This window comes from Schistocerca piceifrons, chromosome 1 (assembly GCF_021461385.2).
Source record: "Schistocerca piceifrons isolate TAMUIC-IGC-003096 chromosome 1, iqSchPice1.1, whole genome shotgun sequence".
Lineage (NCBI taxonomy): Eukaryota > Metazoa > Arthropoda > Insecta > Orthoptera > Acrididae > Schistocerca > Schistocerca piceifrons.
In genome coordinates, this window is record NC_060138.1 from 727,780,330 (window position 1) to 727,802,466 (window position 22,137).

Genomic DNA, 22,137 nt, shown 5'->3' on the forward strand with positions numbered 1-22,137 from the left:
AACATCTAAAGTTCTCCTTTCTCGCCGCTTGGAAAGCTATGGTCGCTCCAGCTGTAAAAACGGTAACAACTTTTACTGCAGTGAATGTCGCGACTGTCAAAAAGCTGAACTTTTTGTGTCGTGACAAAAGTTGCGTCTCATAGGTTGCGCCACTAAAAAACGGGGAGTTCATGCTTGCAGCTGCAGTATGCTACTAGCCGTAGAGACACTTTTGTTGCGTGTGTAACTCGAACGAACCTTTTGATTTGTTTTTCATAGTTCGGCACGGCAAAGATTGGAGCCTGTGTTGTCTGTGTATATCTATGCTGTAAGGGAAAAAAACTGATCTTTTGACTTGTGTTTCAAAGTTCAGCACGACAAAGATGTGTTCTGTGTATATCTATGCTGTATGGGGAAAAAAACTGCTTGCAGATTATACACTTTGCAGAACTGCCAGTGCAAGTGAATGTTTACAAACAATGCAACAAGATGTTACCAGGTTTGGTTAGTGTGAGAATAAGCAGACTATTTTATAAATCAGCACGGTCATTTGTATGTGCTAGGATTAGAGTCCCTGTAGGCTATGGACAGACACGAATTAATGTAGTAGGCACATTGCCACAAATCGAAATACAGGCGCACAGGTTCAAGTACACGAAAAAACGAGAGAGTACCGAAGTGAGTAGAAGCACACGGCGAAGCTATTCCATAAATAATTTACATCAAAGTGAAATTAGACTAATTCGTGATTAAAATTCTGTAATAACACGTCTTATTGTTCGTAGGAAGACGAAGACGATGATATTGACAGTGTATCAGAAGTTTTAGACCCTTTGGATAAAAGCATAAGCACTAAGAAGTGTAATGTCACTTCGCTGCGTGTTGACCTGATTATAAAGGCTGGCATGGGAATGGCACGAAAGTCAGTGAGTTGATGATACCGGTGTGTGATTTTGGTCAACTGCCGTATTGTTTTAATGCATAATGTTCTCTCATTTGCAGCAAGGTAGAAACAGCCTTTTATGAAAGTCGAATACGAGTAAATGGGAAGAAGATACTCAAGAAAAGTGTACATGTAAGTTCAGCATGACCTACTGGAAATAATCGTACCAGAATTCACTATGATATGATGCAACAATGGTTTAATTTAGTGTTTTTGAGGAGGGGTTTGTGGATAGATTTATCATTAGAAGAATAAAGCAAATGCCCATTTGTATAAGTTTATGTATTGTATTGTCCATACTCCTACTCAGGTTCATGCTTTTAGGTGCCTCCCCCAAAACCATTCTAGAGATTTTTGTAATTTCTTGTGTTATGTTCATTTTTCACCTAAATTTTTCACACGTAGTGCGAGGTAGGTGCACAATCCTGTGTACAAGACAACAGTCTTAAATATGTAGTGCCACTTGTGTGCTAAGATACTACTTTGAACCTGTTAAGATTTGCCATTGACAGATATGTCAAATAATAATCAGGACTGGTTAGGAAGAGTTCATTTGTTCTGAATGTTTAATAGAATGTAGATTGGATTTTATATTTATGTTGTACATATTACATATTGAATTACATAAAATACACTACATAATAGAGTAATATTCTTTATCTGATCTGCACTATATGTTGAGGGTTTACTCAGCCATCTTCATGCTTCAACAAAAACAGGAACACAGGATAAAGTATTTTGCACCGGGAAGACAAAAGTTGATGAAAATCAGAGGATAGGGTGTAATCTCACATTCAATGTACATTACCAACAGAATCACAAAATAAGTTCTTTCTCGACTTGATGTGATTTATTTATCCAGGATTGTCTCACATTGATATAGGACTTGGGGACTAGTGTAGCAGGGGATACAACCCGTCGGCTTTGGACAATGACGTCACAAGTGGCCAATCGAGAAGCGATTCTTCTTAGTGTTGTAGCTCCCTTCAGTGGCTGATAAGTGTTTTTTGGTTTAAAAAAAAAAAATCTCACGAGATAGAATAAACAGATCCACTTTATTAAGCAATCAGTAAAAAAACGAAACTGAAACATAACAGCAAAAGCGAAAATGGTAAACTGCTCTCTGGCGACTTGTGACGTCATTGTCCAAAGACGACGGGTTGTATCCCCTGCTACACTAGACCCAGGACTTGTCATAATAAAATGAAAATAAGTAGCTCAAAATGTACATACACATGAATACATTTCATAATACCTTTGTCAGTGTATTTGAAAATAGTTTCCCTAAGAAAACAGTTAAACATACTTGTAAGAAACCATCTAAAAAGCTGTGGCTTGCCAAAGGGACAAAAATATCTTGTAAATGGAAAGGGAAATGTATCTTGTTGGTAGAAGGAGTAATGATCCAGAAAAAAATCAGACATTATAAAAACTACTGCAGTGTATTAAGAAAAGTTATTAAAAAGTCCTGAGGTATGTGCATTATCATTATGTCTGAGATTAGCACCTCTGATAATAAAATTAAAATAATTTGGAATATTGTTAAAAGGGAAACAGGACAACCGAGAGCACCGGAAGACAATATTTCTATCAAATTTAATGAAAAGCCAGAAGCACAAGATATTTTTTAAGTGTAGTTGAGAAAAGAGGATCCAACTGTTCATTGGAAAATACAAGGCTGTGTATGGAAGAGGCAATACCTATATAATTTGACAAAACTGAAATTCAGCCCACCTCTCTTACTGAAATTAGGAAAATAATAAATTCACTCAAAAGCAAAAGCTTCCATGGAATTGATGGCATTTCCAACAGAGTACTAAAAGCTTGTTACCAAGTAGGATTCTAAGCCACAAATGTAGTAGCTTACTGAAACAGGGCATTTTTCTGGATAGACTGAAATATGCTATTGCTAAACCATTGTTTAAAAAGGGGGATAGATCTGTTGCTAACAACTGCTCACTTCCGCCATCTTATCCAAATTCTTGAAAAAGTAACACATTCAAGAGCAGCTTCAAAAAAATGAAGTGCTAACAAAGTGTTGTTTGGTTTTCAGAAGGGCTTTTCAAGAGAAAATACTGTATGTGCTTTCACTGATCAAATATTAAATTCTCTGAGTAACTGAACGTCACACATTGGGATTTTTTATGCTCTCTCAAAGGCTTTTGACTGTCCGAGTCATGATATTCTTCTAGGTAAACATAAGTATTGTGGAATGAGTGGGACAGTGCACAAATGGTTCAATTAATATTTAACTGGAAGGTTACAGAAGGTTGAAGTTAACAGTACAAATAGTCTGCAAAAATAGGCAGAATCCTCTAACTAGGGAGATATCAAGAACAATATGCCACAGGGTTCCGTCTTGGATCCCTTATTGGTCTTAAAATATATTAATGATATGCCACGCAGTGTTCATGAGAATGCAAAGCTAGTTCTTTTGCTGATGATACAAGTATAGTAATCACACCCAACAAACAAGAATTAGATGAGTAAATTGTAAAAAATGTCTTTCAGAAAATTATTAAGTGGTTCTCTGGAAACGTAGTTTCACTAAATTTTGAGAAAATCTACTATATATAGTTCTGTACAGTAAATGACATAACACCATTGATAAATATAGAATTTGAACTGAAGTTTGCTAAGGCAGAATACTCCAAATTTCTGAGTGTGTGCATGGATGAGAAATTGAATTAGAAGAAACACATTGATGATCTGCTGGAACATTTGAGTTCAACTACTTATGGTAGTAGAGTTTAATATTTTGGGGTAATTCATCAATAAGAGAAAAAATATTCATTGCACAAAAGCGCATAATCAGAATAATAACTGAAGTCCACCCAAGATCACTTTGCAGACATTTATTTCAGAAACTGGGGACATTCACAGTACCTTTACAATACGTCACTATGTGCTCAAAAGTATCTGGACACCTGGCTGAAAATGACTTATAAGTTTGTGGCACCCTCTATTGGTAATGGTGGAATTCAATATGGTGTTGGCCCACCCTTAGCCTCGATGACAGCTTCCCCTCTCAGGGGCATACATTCAATCAGGTGCTGGAAAGTTTCTTGGGGAATGGCAGCCCATTATTCACGGAGTGCTGCACTGAGGAGAGGTATCGATGTCAGTCGGTGAGACCTGGCTCAAAGTTGGTGTTCCAAAACATCCCAAAGGTGTTCAATAGGATTCAGGTCAGGACTCTGTGCAGGCCAGTCCATTACAGGGATGTTATTGACGTGTAACCATTCCACCAGAGGCCATGCATTATGAACAGGTACTCGATTGTGTTGAAAGATGCAGTCACCATCCCCGAATTGCTCTTCAACAGTGGGAAGAAAGAAGGTGCTTAAAACATTAATGTAGGCATGTGCCGTGGTAAAACAACAAGGGGTGCAAGCCCCCTCCATGAAAAACACGCCCACATCATAACACCACTGCCTCCGAATTTTACTGTTGGCACTACACACTCTGGCAGATGACTTTCACTGGGCACTCACCATACCCACACCCTGCCATTGGATCACCACATTGTGCACCGTGATTCATCACTCTGTACATTTTTCCACTGTTCAGTCTTCCAATGTTTATGCTCCTTACACCAAGTGAGGTGTCATTTGGCATTTACTAGCATGATGTGTGGCTTATGGACAGCCGCTCTACCATAAAATCCAAGTTTTCTCACCTCCCACCTGTCATAGTACTTGCAGTGGATTTTGATGCAGTGTGTAATTCCTGTGTGATGGTCTGGATAGATGTCTGCCTATTACGCTTTAAGACCCTCTTCAGCTGTCGGTGGCTTTGTCAGTCAACAGACGAGCTCGACCTGTACGCTTTTGTGCTGCATGCGTCCCTTCACATTTCCACTTCACTGTCACATCGGAAACAGTCAACCTAGGGATGTTTAGGAGTGTGGAAATCTCGCATACAGATGTATTACACAAGTGACACCCAATCACTTGGCCACGTCTGAAGCACATGAGTTCTGCTGAGTGCCCCATTCTGCTCTCTCACAATGTCTAATGACTACAGTGTCGCTGATATGGAGTATCTGGCTGTAGGTGGAAGTACAATGCACCTAATATGAAAAACTTATGTTTTTGGTGGTAGTATATGTTCACTTATAAAATTTGTTATTAATAACCCATCCAATTCAAAAATAATAGCAATGTACATAGCTACAACATCAGAAGAAAGGATTATCTTCATATTTTGGGTTAAATCTGACTTTGGCACAGATAGGGGTGAATTATGTTGCCACAAAAGTCTTAGGTCATTTACCAAACAGCATCAAATGCCTGACAAATAGCCAGTCAGCATTTTAAAACAAATTAAAAGAATTTCTGAATGACAACTCCTCCTACTCAACAGATGAATTTTTAGATATGAAGTTGCTGGATTGAGACATGAACTTGGAACCTCTCCTTTTCACGGGCAAGTGCTCTACCAACTGAGCTACCCAAGCACGAGTCATGACCCATCCTGAGAGCCTGGGTAGCTCAGTTTAGAGCACTTGACCTGAGAAGGGAAAGGTACTGAGTTTGAGTCTCGGTATGACACACAGTTTTAATCTGGCAGGAAGTTTCATATCAGCGCACACTCCACTGCAGAGTGAAAATTTCATTCTGGAGACATGCTCCAGTCTGTGACTAAGCCATGTCTCTGCAGTGTCCTTTCTTCCTGGAGTGCTAGTTCTGTAAGATTTGCAGGTGAGCTGTGAAGTTTGGAAGGTAGGAGGTGGAAGTAAAGCTGTGAGAATGGGTTGTGAGTCGTGTTTGGGTAGCCCCGTTGGTAGAGCACTTGCCCACAAATGTCGTATTCTATGGAACAACTTTTAATGTAATGTAGCATAAATATTTTTTGTGAAGATAGGACAAGTGATCAGTGGTGGCCTTGCTGAAAGAACTTTGCCTCTTTAAAAACTGCTTTGAGTAATGGCCATATTATTATACAAGTTTATTCCCCGATAGAAAATGCTGTTTTGAATTTTTGTTTGTTTTTCCTTCCCAATATCGATGGCATGTGTCAGTTTGTCTTCCCTTACAAACAAAATTATTTTTGAAGTGGAATTTTATGTGCGTATACAATAGATTTGCCCCAGGTTAGTCTAATGTGATACTTATTTTATCAGTTTGTATTAACATGGACAGTAAAACCTGAAGAATAACCAGTAGTCCAGCAGTGACAGCACTGTTGTGGCTTGCACTATCTGCTAAAGCCGTGTGACAGCCTTGCTCAGTACTGGTTTTTTTAAAGGTTTACTGTCCTTGTTAATACATTAAAAAAAATCGCATTAGACTAATCTGGGACTGCTCTATCATATGAGCATGTAACATTCTGCTTCAAAAAATTTTGTTTGTAACGGGAAACAAACTGAGACTTTCCATCTACACTGGGTCTCGCAAGAGAGATGTGATAAGCAGCATTTGTTTGGGCTGACTCCAGCTACACATTTCAAAAACAAATGAAATGAGTCTACACTTACTTACAATAGTCCACAGTAGCCTATGGTACTTCTGCAACTCTAGTGCTGTGAATGTTTTTGTTTACTTGTGGAAGCTAGTGAAACCACCATAAAGACTTACTCTGTAATGTATGTTTGTAGGCTACAATTGTTAAATACTTTATTCCTTTTTGAGCTCACTCTATTCTCTAATGTTATGAAAATTTGCAACACTATTCACTTTGATACCACAGGTTAGGAACATGAAAAATATTTTAATGATCAGAAATACAGAACTTTATGTCTGTCACTTTGAGCATTCAGTATTGAGGGAGGCCCATGCACTAATCAGTCTCCAAGTACTGCAATAGGGATTTGTAAGATTCTCAAGTGGCCGACCAGGTCATGTCAGCCTGGTCATGTCATAGTTATTCCATGACATTTCGGCAAACAGACTTGTTGCCATCATCAGATGGTTCCTGATGACTACTGCTCTGCTCCTTTCATTGTCCTATACGAAGGGCGTTTGAAAAGTCTGTGTAAAAATAAAAACTACCGTATTTACTCGAATCTAAGCCGCACTTTTTTTCCGGTTTTTGTAATCCAAAAAACCGCCTGCGGCTTAGAATCGAGTGCAAAGCAAGCGGAAGTTCCTAAAAATGTCGGTGGGTGCCGCCACAACTTAGTTCTGCCGTTGAATATATGTAGCGCTACACAGGCATGCTTTGTAGGCACAAAGATAAATACTGACGCCAAAACCTCTGCGTCAGTAAATAAATTTAAAAAAAAAGGTGGAAGACAAGCTTTTTTTCTCCGCGCCAAGTTTCGACCACTGCATTTTCATACATTATCCAACGAAGTAAATACAAATTCCGTATTGTTCATCTTCGAATGTAGCAGCATTTCAATGTACTACGAAAACCCGACTGGCAAGAATGTTTAGGATGTTTGTCAATATGGCCGACTCTACGTTCTGAATTTTTTCCTATCTGTGAGAAGAGATGGTTGCTAATAGGAACTTTTATAAATTGTGAATCACATGCAGTATTCTCATCACCATAAGAATAATACGAATATAAGCATTTTGCCATGTATTGTTTCGTGTTTGCTGCTATCTCATTTAAATCCTGTCTGCGTAATAAACCACAAAACTAGAGTGAGACAACAGCAAACACGGAAGAATATACATATTATGTCATGTTTATATTCGTATTATTCTTATGCTAAACAGTGATACAGTCAGAAATGAAGCACGACAAGTCACTAGATTTTTAAATCTAAAATGACTCTAATTTCTGTGCAGAATGTAATGTACTAAAGAGGCGTCTGCAAAGATTTTCAAACGAAGAAAAATTTTCACTAAACTCTCATTCACAACATCTTCTATCACACGCAGTCTATTATTTGGTTCTTGTTGATTATTAACAAAGAAAGCAGCAGTGTAAGTAACAACAAATAGCAGTCTCTTGCCATTGTTTCGCTAATGAGACGATTCCTCTTTTTCTTTTTTTTTTAAAAAAAATTGGAAGCGGCGGTAGCGCGCACAAAAGCAAGACATGCCGCGAGCGGCGACAGGTCATAAACACTCATTATCAAAATGCGACAAACAACGCATGACATAGTACAATAATGCATTTTCAGCTTAGAGTGACGTTAACACCTATAACAAAGAGAACGGCACTTATCAGATCAAAGAAAAACAAGCAATCAATTCAAACCAGACGAAGCACGTGAAAAAGGAAGGGTTGTTGTTGTTGTTGTGGTCTTCAGTCCTGAGACTGGTTTGATGCAGCTCTCCATGCTACTCTATCCTGTGCAAGCTTCTTCATCTCCCAGTACCTACTGCAACCTACATCCTTCTGAATCTGCTTAGTGTATTCATCTCTTGGTCTCCCTCTACGATTTTTACCCTCCACGCTGCCCTCCAATACTAAATTGGTGATCCCTTGGTGCCTCAAAACATGTCCTACCAACCGATCCCTTCTTCTAGTCAAGTTGTGCCACAAACTTCTCTTCTCCCCAATCCTATTCAATACCTCCTCATTAGTTACGTGATCTACCCACCTTATCTTCAGCATTCTTCTGTAGCACCACATTTCAAAAGCTTCTATTCTCTTCTTGTCCAAACTAGTTATCGTCCATGTTTCACTTCCATACATGGCTACACTCCATACAAATACTTTCAGAAACGACTTCCTGACACTTAAATCTATACTCGATGTTAACAAATTTCTCTTCTTCAGAAACGCTTTCCTTGCCATTGCCAGTTTACATTTCATATCCTCTCTACTTCGACCATCATCAGTTATTTTACTCTCTAAATAGCAAAACTCCTTTACTACTTTAAGTGTCTCATTTCCTAATCTAATTCCCTCAGCATCACCCGATTTAATTTGACTACATTCCGTAATCCTCGTTTTGCTTTTGTTGATGTTCATCTTAAAGGGTACCCATATAAATACGGACGGAGTGACTGACGCATAGCAATGGCTACCTGGTAAAGCTTAACTGCTAAGCTTATGACTCGAACCAAACAACTGTAGCTGTATCGTCATTCATTCGACCTAAATTGTCTCATATTACAGTGGACCAACTTTGTTTCGATTTGGAGATGCGGCCTAAAACTTTTCTCTCTCCTTGAATTTCGAGTCTCAAATTTCAGGTGCGGCTTAGTTTCGGGAAATTTTTTTTCCTTGATTTCGAGTCTCATTTTTCAGGTGTGGCTTAGATTCGAGTGCAGCTTAGACTCGAGTAAATACGGTACTCACGTGTTTGGGGTAAACCTTTTTTGTTTTTCAACATAGTCTCCTTTTAGACTTACACACTTCGTCCAACACTGTTCTAATTTGTTGATCCCTCCCGAATAATCGGAATTGTCCAAGTTCTCAAAATAGCTATTAGTTGCTGCAATCGCCTCCTTGTCTGAATAAAATTTTTGCCCTGCCAGCCATTTCTTCAAATTGAGGAACAAATAGTAGTCCGAGGGAGCAAAGTCTGGAGAATAGGGGGGGATGTGAAATGAGTTGGAATCCTATTTCAATTAATTTTGCGACCACTACTGCTGAGGTGTGTGCTGGTGCATTGTCGTGGTGGAAAAGGACTTTTTTGCAGTTCAATCGCTGGCGTTTTTGTTGCAGCTCGGTTTTCAAACGGTCCATCAATGATGAATAATATGCACCTGTAATAGTTTTACCCTTTTCCTGATAGTTGATGAGGATTATCCCTTGCGAATCCCAAAAGTCAGTCGCCATGACCTTTCCGGCTGAAGGAATGGTATTCGCCTTTTTTGGTGCAGATTTTCCCTTGGTAACTCATTGCTTAGGTTGTTGTTTGGTCTCAGGAGTATAGTAATGTATCCAAGTTTCGTCCACAGTGATGAAACAATGCTTCAAGTCCTGCGGATTCTTCCTGAACAGCTGCAAACCATCCTTGCAACACTTCACATTATTCCGTTTTTAGTCAAGCATGAGTAATCGCGGAACCCATCTTGCAGATAGCTTTATCATATCCAAATGTTTATGCAAAATATTATGTACCCATTCATTCGAGATGCCTAGAGCACTAGCAATCTCACACACTTTAACTCTTCTAGAGTCGTAACCTCCACAGGGTGTCCAGAACGTTCAGCATCACTTGTGCCCATATGGCGACACTGAAAATTTTAAACCACTTATAAACTGTTCTAATCAAAGGTGCAGAATTACCATAATGTTTATCAAGCTTCTCTTTAGTCTCCTGATTTTGCCTTTCATAAAGTAATGTTTAATCACCACACAAAATTCTTTTTCGTCCATTTTTACACAATCACTCGACTTGATTCACACGAATGCCAAACACAAAATATGGCTGAAACTTGGTGTGCATTCTTTCCGAAGATGCTACTAACCAAACATGACCTCAATACGTGCTGGTGGTGCCATCTCTCAGACTTTGCACGGACTTTTCAAACGCCCCTCATATGTGCTAGCCATTAACCCCCTCCACCACTCTGTCCTATTGCTAGCAGTGTGGCCACCACTGTGGATGGTGGCAGCGGTGGAAGTAGCAGCACCCAGCTGGTCTCTAGTGTCAATGCTATCACTGTCAGGTTCAGACCTCACTGTATAGGAACAGTTTTCTTTTTGTAGGCTCCACACAAAGTACATCATCTGATTCAGTTGCAGGTCATTAGCTTTATTAACTGTACCATCTTGGGCTCTTATTTCAGTGGCATCTAAATCATGCAGTGTCAATTGGAGGAAAATTGCCCAAGTATATTGGTGTCTTTGTATTCCAGTATGGCCAGTTTTTATACTAGTCAGCCAGCCATGACTGATCTAGTGGTCTGGCATGTTTCAGTATGGCATGCATCTTCACAGAATCTCTCTTCATACAGTTTCCCCACTGTATTGTTTGACATTCTGACCAGTGATTTGGTAAACTCCTGATTTAGAAAAGCCTACACCGTCCTTTACTGAGCTTACTAGTGTCGATGTTTTAGGGGATAGGCAAAATTCACATTTAATGTTATGTCATACCAAGATCTTGCCAGTTTTTCTGAAAGTATTGCCGACAAACAGGATGCACACTAGTGTATTGTGCTGTTCTTTTTCTTCAGGCTGAACACACTGCCCAAATGCATGTCTTATCTGCATGCTGCTGTACCGATTTCATTGGAATGTCTTCTCGAGGTGCTTCAGCTCTGTCCCTCAAACAAGGTGCATAAAATGTCTTCACATTGGAAGTCATGGTGACTACTGGAGGCATACAAGATACAGATCAGTGTGTGTGGGTTTTCTGCACACACTACTTCCTGGTTTGCCTTGTGATTTTTGTTTCACTAGGACATCAAGAAATGGAAGGGTGCCATCCTGTACCACCTCAATAGTAAATTGTATATTGGGGGGAAGCTTATTCAGATGATGAAGAAATTCACTTACACTGTCCTGCCCATCTGGCCGGGTGACAAATGTATCAGCCATATAATGATAGGAAGTGCAGCAGCCACACAGATAGCAAAAGGATCAGACTGGTGGAGGGGTAATGGCCAGCATATATAGGGTGCTGACAGGAGGCAAGCAGCAGTCATTGGGGACTGCCTGAAGATAGCAGCTAGTCTGTTTTCCAAAAAATCATGGAGTAATCATGACATGACTACAAAGATTTCTACAAGTTGGAAATATGTCAGGGACATCAGATCGCATATCAAATACCTTTATGGGCAGGAAGTGTGAGATTCTGGACAAGCTGCAGAATATGGAGCATCTGCTCTGCTCACTCACATTCCTGCTTAGTTGCTGAGAGGGTATTTTGATACTATCTTTTGCCAAGACATCTCACGATGTAAGGACTGCAGCGGTAGTTTGCATCACAACATAAGCCAGCTTCTGCCTGGATACCACCTGAAAAAAAAATTTTTAGAGGTCCATATCACAATACCTTCATCTTTCTCTCCTATTTCATAGGAGTGGGTTGACTGTCACTTAGGTACAGGCAAACAGCAAATGAAGAAACTCTAGCATCAACAAACCTCAAAGCATTACAGAAAACCATGCAGGACTGCTTAAGAAACTGTGATCAGCTTTACAGGAAGAACAGTCAATGATGCAGCAATGTTGGTGCTAGGAAAAGGACTCAACTCCTACGTCACTACCAATTGTGGACATAATAAAAAGTGTGGAACAGGTAACTGATGCTCTGCCGACCAATGAGGCCAGAGTAGTATGCCGTGAAATGTGCCATACACTCACGAGTGCTGCACTACCGAAAAACAACATTTCAAATGCGGAAAGAGCAGCCATCCATGAGTAACATAACGATCCAGTGTTGGTTGCCCTGATTGCTGATAAAGGGAATGCTGTTATCACACAGAATATAGCCAGAAAATATATGGACTTCCCAATGACGTAGCAGATAGGAAAATAGAAGGTGATCCAACAAGTCGCCTCCAGAGAAAACCCATCAAACTTCTTCACTGTACCTTTGATGCAAAAACTGTTAAGAAAATTCAACCGCTAGCTGCTGTGTAGCCACGACTGTATGGGCTGCCAAAGTTCCATAAAGAGGGTACTCCATTGCACCCCATAGTTTGCAATAAAGGAGCAGTGACATAAGGCTTGACAAAACACCTGACTGCCATTCTGAATCCATCTCTGGGGAAATTTGACTTCACATCTGCTGTTCCATTCATTTTGCACATCATCTAAAAGAACTTCCACTCAGTGATAGTGACCTGTTGGTGAGTTTTGATGTAGTGTCGCTCTTCATCAGGATACCTCTGAAGGACTCCATGGAACTGATAAGCAAAAAAATTTGACACCAATCTGACAAGACTCTTAAAGTTTATGCTCACTTCAGTGTACTTCGTGATCAATGGAAATTATTATCAACAGATGGACAGCATCCTCATGAGATGCCCTGTTACTGGTTGTGGTGAATTTGTTCATGGAGGATTTCTAAGAGAAGGTCCACAGAACAAACCCAACAAAAACAAACTTCTTTCTGTTGTCACTTGAATGACATGTTTGTTGTCTGGCTACATGGATGGGACACCTTAAATGAATTTCTCCATAACCTGGATTCACTGCACCCCAACATGAAGGTTACCGTGGGTGTGGAACAGGATGGTACCCTCCCATTTCTTGATGTCCTAGTGAAATGGAAACCACATGGCAAGCTGGGACACAGTGGGTACAGAAAACCCACACACACTGGTCTGTATCAGTGTGCCTCCAGTAGACACCATGACTCCCAGCATGAAGGCTTTTCATGCACACGTGTTCACAGGGCATGATCCACCTGTGACTCAGGCAGTCTTCCAACTGAACTGAAGCACTTTGAGATGACATTCCAAAGAGATGGATACAGCATCAACCAGATAAGGCATCTGTTTAGAAAGTGTGTACCTAGACAAAAGCATGACATTATCACACTCAGTGAAGGATGATCGAGGCTTTCACAGACCAGGAGTCTACCAAATCCCTTGCCAGTGGGGCAAAGCATACAGTGGGGAAACTGTACACACAGTAGAAGAGAGGTGCCATGAACATAGATGCTGTATTAAATCGTGCCAGATCACCAAATCAGCTGTCAGCTCTCATAGTATAAAAACTGGCCATACCGATTGTGTGTTTAAAGAGGCCATTGAAATCAGGGTCCAAGATGGTCTAATTAATGCAAATAGTGTGCTGCAATTGAGTTGGGCATCAAATCCTGCACTGAGTGTAGAAAAAGAAAAGCATTCCTGTAGAATAAGGTCTATACCCGACAGTGGCAGCACAGACACTAAAGATCAAAGTTTGGAGCTGGGGGTCACCGTCACCACCACCACCACCACCACCACCACCACAGCAGCCATGTGGATAGCAATAGGAGTGGAATGGTGGAATCGGTAATGGTCAGCTTATATCCAATGCCAGGTGCAGAGCAGCAGGCATCAGGGACCACCTGAAGATGGCAACAAATGTGGTTGCTGAAAGATTGTGGGGTAATTACAATGTGACATAGCAAGACACCCAAGAATTCTAAAAGTTAGAAATATGCTGGGAAAATGTCTGACATGGAATCAAAGAGAAATTTACCTCAGTTACAACATATCGCCCCACTCTCACAGTTGGTGTAAGTATCCATGAAGCATCAGTAGCAGTTGGAGAAACAAGATGGACTACAGAGGTGGTGTGTGTCCATAATACGCAAACCACTGTGAAGTAGTGGTAAAATGTACCAGTGGTATCCTTGGAGGTAGGAGGGTCTTTTTGCTAAATACTACTGAAGAAGTTTACAGCATCAGCTTATTTGACAGAACAATTCTCCTTCCTCCAAAGTTCACCTCATAAGGCCAATACAGGCAAAATAACTCCCTTATTTTGTCCGTATTGAAGCTTGTACAAAGCCATACAGACAATTTTTCCCCTTGCTCTTCCTAGAAGAGTGAAACAGGGAAGGAAAGGACTAGCAATTGTGCAAAGTGTAGGCTGCCATGTACTGTAGCTTTTGAAGCATGTAGATGTAGCATATAGCATATGCAGGTGATTTGTTGGGGGGGGGGGGGGGGGGGTCATTCAGCCAATACTAGTATCAAGCAACAGCAGAGAGGTGTGATGTAGGATACATAACATTGGTGTGTGGCGAAAAAATTCACTTTTGCTCCCAATAAAATATATTATTCAGTGCTAAAAGAGAATACTCCCCATAAATGCAGCAAAAAATTGGGAAGATGCTAACTTGACAAATAGTATATGAGTAGAATCTTTTTATTGGAGACCAGTCATCCAAAAGTTTCCAAATGACATTTACAACATCTGATTGTAAGTACAGTTAAATGACAAAAAACTTATCATTTAGGAAATATCTAAATACTTGGACATACATTAAGATGATAAGAAATGCTCTAGTCCATCCATAACCTGACAGTACACAAAGCAACGAAAGTAATGCACAAACTGGCCCAAGCAGACACTTTCAAATTCAAACACTTGCACAATATCACACAAGGCAATTGTCTGCTACACTAATGAGCAAAACATTATGACTGCCTGCTGAAAAGGGTGTTGGTCCACCTTTGGAATGTAATGCAGTGACAGTTCTGAATGCCATGGATTTGGCAAGTCCTTGGTAGGTTTCTGGAGGCATGTGGCACTAGTTTTCTATGCACATGTTACACAGTTCCAGTAAATTATTGGGCGAAGGTTTGTGAGCACAGAGCTGGCACTTGATGGCTTCCCAGATCAGTCAAATTTGGTGCTCAAACATCAGCATGAGTTCACTGTCATGACCGTCAAATCATTGTAGCATGATTGTTGCCTTATGGTGTGTACAGTTTTCTTGCTGCAAAATGTCATCAGTATCAGGGAGGACATCAAGAATGAAGGGGTGCAGACGGTCAGCAACAATGTTCTCATAGTCCACAGCTCTCCAGTGTCTTCAATTACTGCCACAGGTTCCCAAAGCAAAATGCTGCATCCACAAGCCTTCGGCTGTGGTTTGGTGCATGTTGTGAGCAGCTGTTTGCCTGGATGACAAAGTACCTAGACATGACCCCTGAAATGGTGTAATAAGAAACCAGGCAATTCATTTTCAAGGATCAAAGGTCCGCTTTCAGTGATCCCATGCCCACCGCAATCGTAATTGACACTGTCATTGGGTCAGCATAGGAAGATGTAGGAATCTTGGCTGTAACCATCAGCTGCATCGTAGAAATATTGTACAATTTCTAAAACTTGTTAGATCACATATCAGAATTTTGTAAACATGTTTTACAATATTTATGACTTTAATATGACTCCTAAACAAGCAGTAATCTAATAATGTTTACATTCAAACATTTGACAGTCATTTTGAATAGACTACTTACTCACATCCTTTTTGTTTGTTCACAGTGATCAGCAGTATGAGCTCCCGAAATATAGTGCATACATTGCTGTAAATCCTATTATTTTGTAGATGTATACACTTCTCTTCACATTGTTAATGGCACACGATGAACAATACCAGCAGTTTGTACTTTTTGTTGCAGGTAAATGTTGGTGATGAGATTGATATAATACGTGGACCAAGTTCTTCAAATCCAGATTTTCTGGTTGTAACTCGGATTGAGTTACTGTCAGCAGCTCCAAAGGACGATTCTGTGGTCGTGCATCTGAAACGTCATAAGAATTTAGTAGTTGAAAATTATGATGAACCGTGGAGAGGTTCATTGGCCTGAGCATCAATTTGTTCAATACAGAAATGTTTTTGTAACATTTTACTAAATATGATTGTTAGATTTTCACTGTTTTCATGAAATAAAATATGCTTTTTCCTGCCCTTTCTTTTGTAATTCCTTATTCCTAATCATGACTCTAAACTTGAAAATAGGGCACAGTTTGTAACACATGTACTTCTTAAGTAATTGCATAATGTCATATGAGGCTTCATTTAATGCAAAATACTATAGGTGATACATAACTGACACTTAACCACAGGTGAGGTACAGATATTGGGCTAAAGCCATACTCTGCCTGTCAGTACAGGCTTTGGCTCACCAGGCCACCAGCTGTAAAATAATATTGCTATAACTATTTCAGTTCAGTACTCTCTCCCAATATTAAATTTGTGAAAGAAATTAATCAGTGTAACATTTTGTTATTATTTTTAATGGGGGACTGCAAGATCCATTTGTGTATTGCATGAAAAATTTACAAAATTGTGAATGGTTTAGACTGATTTTAACTGGATAGTACCAGTTGCGAGGGTTATCCACATCATCAGATTCTCATAAATGGAATATTCTCCAACAAATTGTCGAAATCCATACTTGACTGAGACCAACTCTGAACTCTGAAAGTGGCTTTATGTGAAATTGAAGTACACAGTACAAAATCTGCCATAAGGACTTATCTGTCTGACCAACTCTGATTCAGCCTTTGCTTGATGCTGCTTGTAACAGCTGAGTGATCTTTTATCTGTTTTCCATTTTCATTTCTCCACTAGAAATAGTCAGCTTCAGTGAACTATACAAGTATCACATTGTTGATAATGGCAGAAAGTGTTGTTTCTATACCATTTCACTACTAGGGGGCAAGACGTATGTATCACCCAATTTTCTTATAAAACTGAACACTGACAAAGAAACAATATATACCCAGTCATTGTATTGCTTGCTCATATCTTAATCATTCAGTCTGCTTTATTAATCATCACTCGATTCTCAGCATTCTTATGTTATTAGTCTCCACTCACTTAATATCCTTGTAAAATGCACCCTGAGTTAGGGTTTTGCTCACAAAGTTAACCTGTATAAGCTATGAAAGGAATCTGTAGATACTTTCATAGATAACAGGAAAAAATATTACTCAGTACATATTGTCTGTTTCTTTCTTCCTTTACTGTATAGACAAACTTAATCACTAGCAAGTTCTTTGGACATAATAGTAGTCACCCTTTAAAAGAGCACACTGGTTACTTTGGAGCCCTGTTCATGGTGCAGGACTGGTATTAGGTAGCTATGTGAACCCCTACCACTGATGCAAGTCACGGCAGTGAAGTGTTGTTTACGATATTTGGTTGCGTGGAGTCAGGACAGTAAGATGGGCTGCCATGGACTAACAACAGAAATGATCTATTGTGTTTATCTGCGTCCATGACTACACTGAGAATAAAGTTATCCAATTTGTTGATGTATGAATGAAATTCATTTCTACAAGGAAGAGAGTATGACTCTCAGCCATATGGAATAGTGAAAGAACAGTAGTCATAAAAAGGTCCTAACCTATCAGAGACAGATGTCATGTCTTATCAGTTACAATGTTTCAGGTCTAACAGGAATTGCTGTTCTGTGTGAATGCAGGTCTGTCTCGGCCAGTTTTTAGGTAACATTGTGATTGACATTTGGAGTCAGATACTTTACAAGTGGCTATTGCTCACAGTGGCACATGGAGCTGCACAAGTGTAAAGGGTCAAGCATCACACAAACTGGATGGCAGCTTAGGGGAGAGTTGCAGTGTGGTCCAAAAACTGCAGTTTTGTGTCTTTTACAGATGATGCAAAGCACTGAGTGCTGCGACAGACCAGTGTGTGTAGAGGGCATACTTTAGGTTGAAGATGCTTTTGGGTTTTTTTTTTTTTTTTTTTTGTACAATGACTTGGGCATAATCATTCAGGTTACTGTAAACATAAACTATCATGTAATGTCTTAGACTTTCCCGGCGATTTGATGACATCTCGTGGAAATCGGGTTTTCTGCCGGATATCAGAGTCTTCCAAACACGACATTTCGACGTCATTACTTGACGTCTTCATCAGGTGTTCCCTGAGACTGGCTGCTTGCTGGACCGGGTCGCATATTTATGCCTGGCCAGTGCCTGGTGTTCTGTTTGCCGTTCCCTAGTCAGTCTGCGCCCGCGAGTCACGCTATCCTGCAGCTCTAGGTGTTCCCATTCCGTCCACGCCCACTCTGACCGCCTCCAACTGCGGTCGTGGCCTCCTGGTGTTGCCTTCTCGGTCTGCGCCCATGAGTGGCGCTCCTCTGCCACTCTAGACGTTCCCTATTCCGTCCGCGTCCGCTCTGGCCGCCTCCGACTGCGGCTGAGGCTTCCTGGTGTTCCCTTCTTGGTTCGTGCCCGCAGTGTGCGGATGTCTGAGGCTCGTTGTTGGTGTTGGAAACATATTTTCTCTGGTATTGCTTCAGCAGTTCAAATGCCGGGTTCCATGCAGTGCTTAGCTGGTATCCTGCTTCCCGGTTAATCAGGTTTTGTGCCATCTTTATCTCTATAGATTCAGTGATGACACTATCTCAGAACCTGGGGGTCTGGACCATGGCCTTGGTGTTCTCATAATCCACGGAATGTTCCACCTCTAGACAGTGTTCTGCTATTGCTGATTTTGTGGCCTGCCTTAGGTGTTCCTTACATCTGATTTCCACCATTCTAGTCGTTTGGCCAATGTAGGACATATTGCATTCACAAGGAATATTGTAAATGCCAGGCTTCCTTAAGCCCATATCATCTTTGACTGTTCCAAGTAAAGCCCTGATTTTTCTAGGTGGGCAGAAGACACTCTTGATGTTATGTTTCATTAGTATTCTGCTGATTTTGGCACAAACAGGCCCGGCATACGGTAAAAATGCCAGCTTCTTGATTTCTTCTTCTTGCTCGTTCTCCAGTGTATCCTGAGATATGTTGATGACACATTTGTCATTTGGCCCCACAGTCGCGAAAAACTGGAAGACTTCCTGGACCACCTGAACTCAAGGCATCCGAATATTAAATTCACCATGGAGCTAGAAAAGGACGGTCAGCTTCCGTTTCTGGATGTCCTGGTGAAGAAGAAGGCGGATGGCAGCTTCAGCCACAGTGTGTACCGAAAGCCAACACACACAGACTTATACCTACAGGCCGACAGCTGCCACCACCCGGCACAAAAGACCGGGGTGCTCAGAACACTCGTACACCGAGCCAAGACACTGTCTGACTCTGACAGCCTGGCAGGGGAACTTGAACATCTTCAAAAAGTGTTTGCTAAGAACGGATTCTAATCCAGGGACATCCGCAGAGCTCTACGTCTCGTCAGACATCAGGATACACCGGAGAACGAGCAAGAAGAAGACATCAAGAAGCTGGCATTTTTACCGTATGCCAGGCCTGTTTCTGCCAAGATCAGCAGAATACTAATGAAACATAACATCAAGAGTGTCTTCTGCCCACCTAGAAAAATCAGGGCTTTACTTGGAACAGTCAAAGATGACCTGGGCTTAAGGAAGCCTGGCATTTACAATATTCCTTGTGAATGCGGTATGTCCTACATTGGCCAAACGACTAGAATGGTGGAAATCAGATGTAAGGAACACCAGGCTAAGGCAGGCCACAAAATCAGCAATAGCAGAACACTGCCTAGAGTTGGAACATTCCATGGATTATGAGAACACCAAGGTCATGGTCCAGACCCCCAGGTTCTGGGATAGTGTCATCACTGAATCTATAGAGATAAAGATGGCATAAAACCTGATTAACCGGGAAGCAGGATACCAGCTAAGCACTGCATGGAACCCGGCATTTGAACTGCTGAAGCAATTCCGGAGAAAATATGTTTCCAACACCAACAACGAGCCTCAGACATCCGCACACTGCGGGCACGAACCAAGAAGGGAACACCAGGAAGCCTCAGCCGCAGTTGGAGGCGGCCAGAGCAGGTGCGAACGGAATAGGGAACGTCCAGAGTGGCAGGGGAGCGCCACTCACGGGCGCGGACCGAGAAGGCAACACCAGGAGGCCACGACCGCAGTTGGAGGCGGCCAGAGTGGACGCGGACGGAATAGGGAACACCTAGAGTGGCAGGATAGTGCGACTCGTGGGCGCGGACCGACTAGGGAACGGCAAACAGAACACCAGGCACCGGGCAGGCATAAATATGCGACCCGGTCTAGCAAGCAGCCAGTCTCAGGGAACACATGATGAAGACGTCAAGTAATGACGTTGAAATATCATGTTTGGAAGATGCTGATATCCGGCAGAAAACCCGATTTCCATGAGATGTCATAAACTATCACGTTTATTTCCACATTCTTGGGGACCCACTGTTGCCTTCCCTTCTACCTCTTCATGATGTGTATTCTGTGGACACTCCCATCTCCCATGATGACAACAGCAGTCTTGGCAGGGCTGAAAGTGTGTGTTCCTGGTTTGAAAACATATGGTCAACCTGTTACATCTCGAGTGACCTGTTAAATCCTCGGATCTTATCTCTTAGATTTCTAGGGCTATTTGGAACAGTGGGTGAATCATCAGTCATCATCCTTACAATCTAGTAGCCCTATGGGGCCTAATCATCAATGAATGGCTTCAGCTAGATACAGCATACTTGTGGATTCTTTTTCTTGACGAATTCAGTCCAGTATCGAGCCAAGGGTGGTTGAAACAGTGTAAGCATGATGCCTTTTGAAGGTGACTAATTTCTTGTGCAGTGTGCCTACTTTGCTGATTCCTTCCTACCTGAGTTTTCTTTAGCTAATGAGTATGCCTCATTTTTCACTATTTTTATGATATGTCAAGTTATTAGCGGTCTTGTAGTGGAAGCCCACTTTGACATGATTCCAATAGATGCCACAGTCCAATGATGCAGATGAGAGGGGTTCCTAATTTTGACCTTAGAGAGGCACAATGATGAGCTGTTCAAAACATTGAGCAAGTTAATGTACCTGATTTCCTATATACAGGCATCAACTTAAACAAGAAATACAAATTAATCCAAGGTACTGAACTATATAAACATGATGGAGGCATGTGGCCGCAAGTGGGAACAAGGCATCAGGCATAAATTGCTACTGTGTCCACCAGTGGACTCCCGGCAGTCGAAATGTTAACCACATGTTGCCTCTCACATCACATGTTGCATGTCTTCTCACATTGATCGAGAGGCATTAATGGTGACCTCACAATTTGAAGTAATAAATAGATGTGTTTTTACTGTGAACATAATGGTTTATATTTATTTCTGCATTCTTGGTGACTCACTGTTGCCTTTTCTTCTACATCTTCATGTTGTGTATTCTGTGGACAGTCCCATCTCCCAAAATGACAACAGCAGTCTTCACGGGCTGCAAGCATATGTTCCTGGCTTGACGAACACTCGGTCACACTACCACATTTCTGCTAACCTGTTTAATCAGGATCTTATCCTTTAGATGTCTGGGGCTATGTGCCAACAAATCCTCAATACACAGTACACAAAGATGCCAGCATCTATCCTGAGTCGGTGGCTTTCGGTTCAACCTGTAGGGTTATAAACAGTCAGAGTTTCAAATGCAGAACAAAAAGTTGTCCCATTGCAAGCAATTCCTTTTACATTTTTGAACCATTTTTCATACTAATGTTTTCTTAGTGCCTTACCAAAAAAACAAATACTCTATAAATGTGTTTTGCATGGAAGCTCAAGAATTGGTCAATAATGATTTAATGGAAAGGTGTGACACTTAGGGTCTCTACGGCAGTTAATAGTCATGATTAACATAAAGTGGAAATAATGAAAATGCCTCAGCTTTTCTCCATCCATTTGGTCACAGCTGGAGTGACATAGCAAGCATAAAAGTGAGGGACTGACTGTGCAACTTATTCACATAGTCTGTTGTACACACACACACACACACACACACACACACACACACACTCTCTCTCTCTCTCTCTCTCTCTCTCTCTCTCTCTCTCTCTCTCTCATGCGAACACAGCTCACACAAACGACCACACTGACTGGCAGCTGAAGCCAGAGACTTTGGTTGTCAGGTTTTTTGTTTTGCCTATCTGCGACTCAGCATCTCCGCTATAAGGTG

The 22,137-nt window shown here is 41.1% G+C and overlaps 1 protein-coding gene across 1 annotated transcript; it reads left to right on the forward strand.

The window, feature by feature from the left end:
- Positions 1-279: 279 nt before the first annotated feature.
- On the forward strand, positions 280-16,142 carry LOC124791473 (mitochondrial transcription rescue factor 1). Its single transcript, XM_047257863.1, has 4 exons — positions 280-657; positions 765-901; positions 982-1,054; positions 15,853-16,142. The coding sequence occupies exons 1-4, from the start codon at positions 382-384 to the stop codon at positions 16,039-16,041; spliced, it is 675 nt and encodes a 224-aa protein (XP_047113819.1). The 5' UTR covers positions 280-381; the 3' UTR covers positions 16,042-16,142.
- The last annotated feature ends 5,995 nt before the right edge of the window (positions 16,143-22,137 follow it).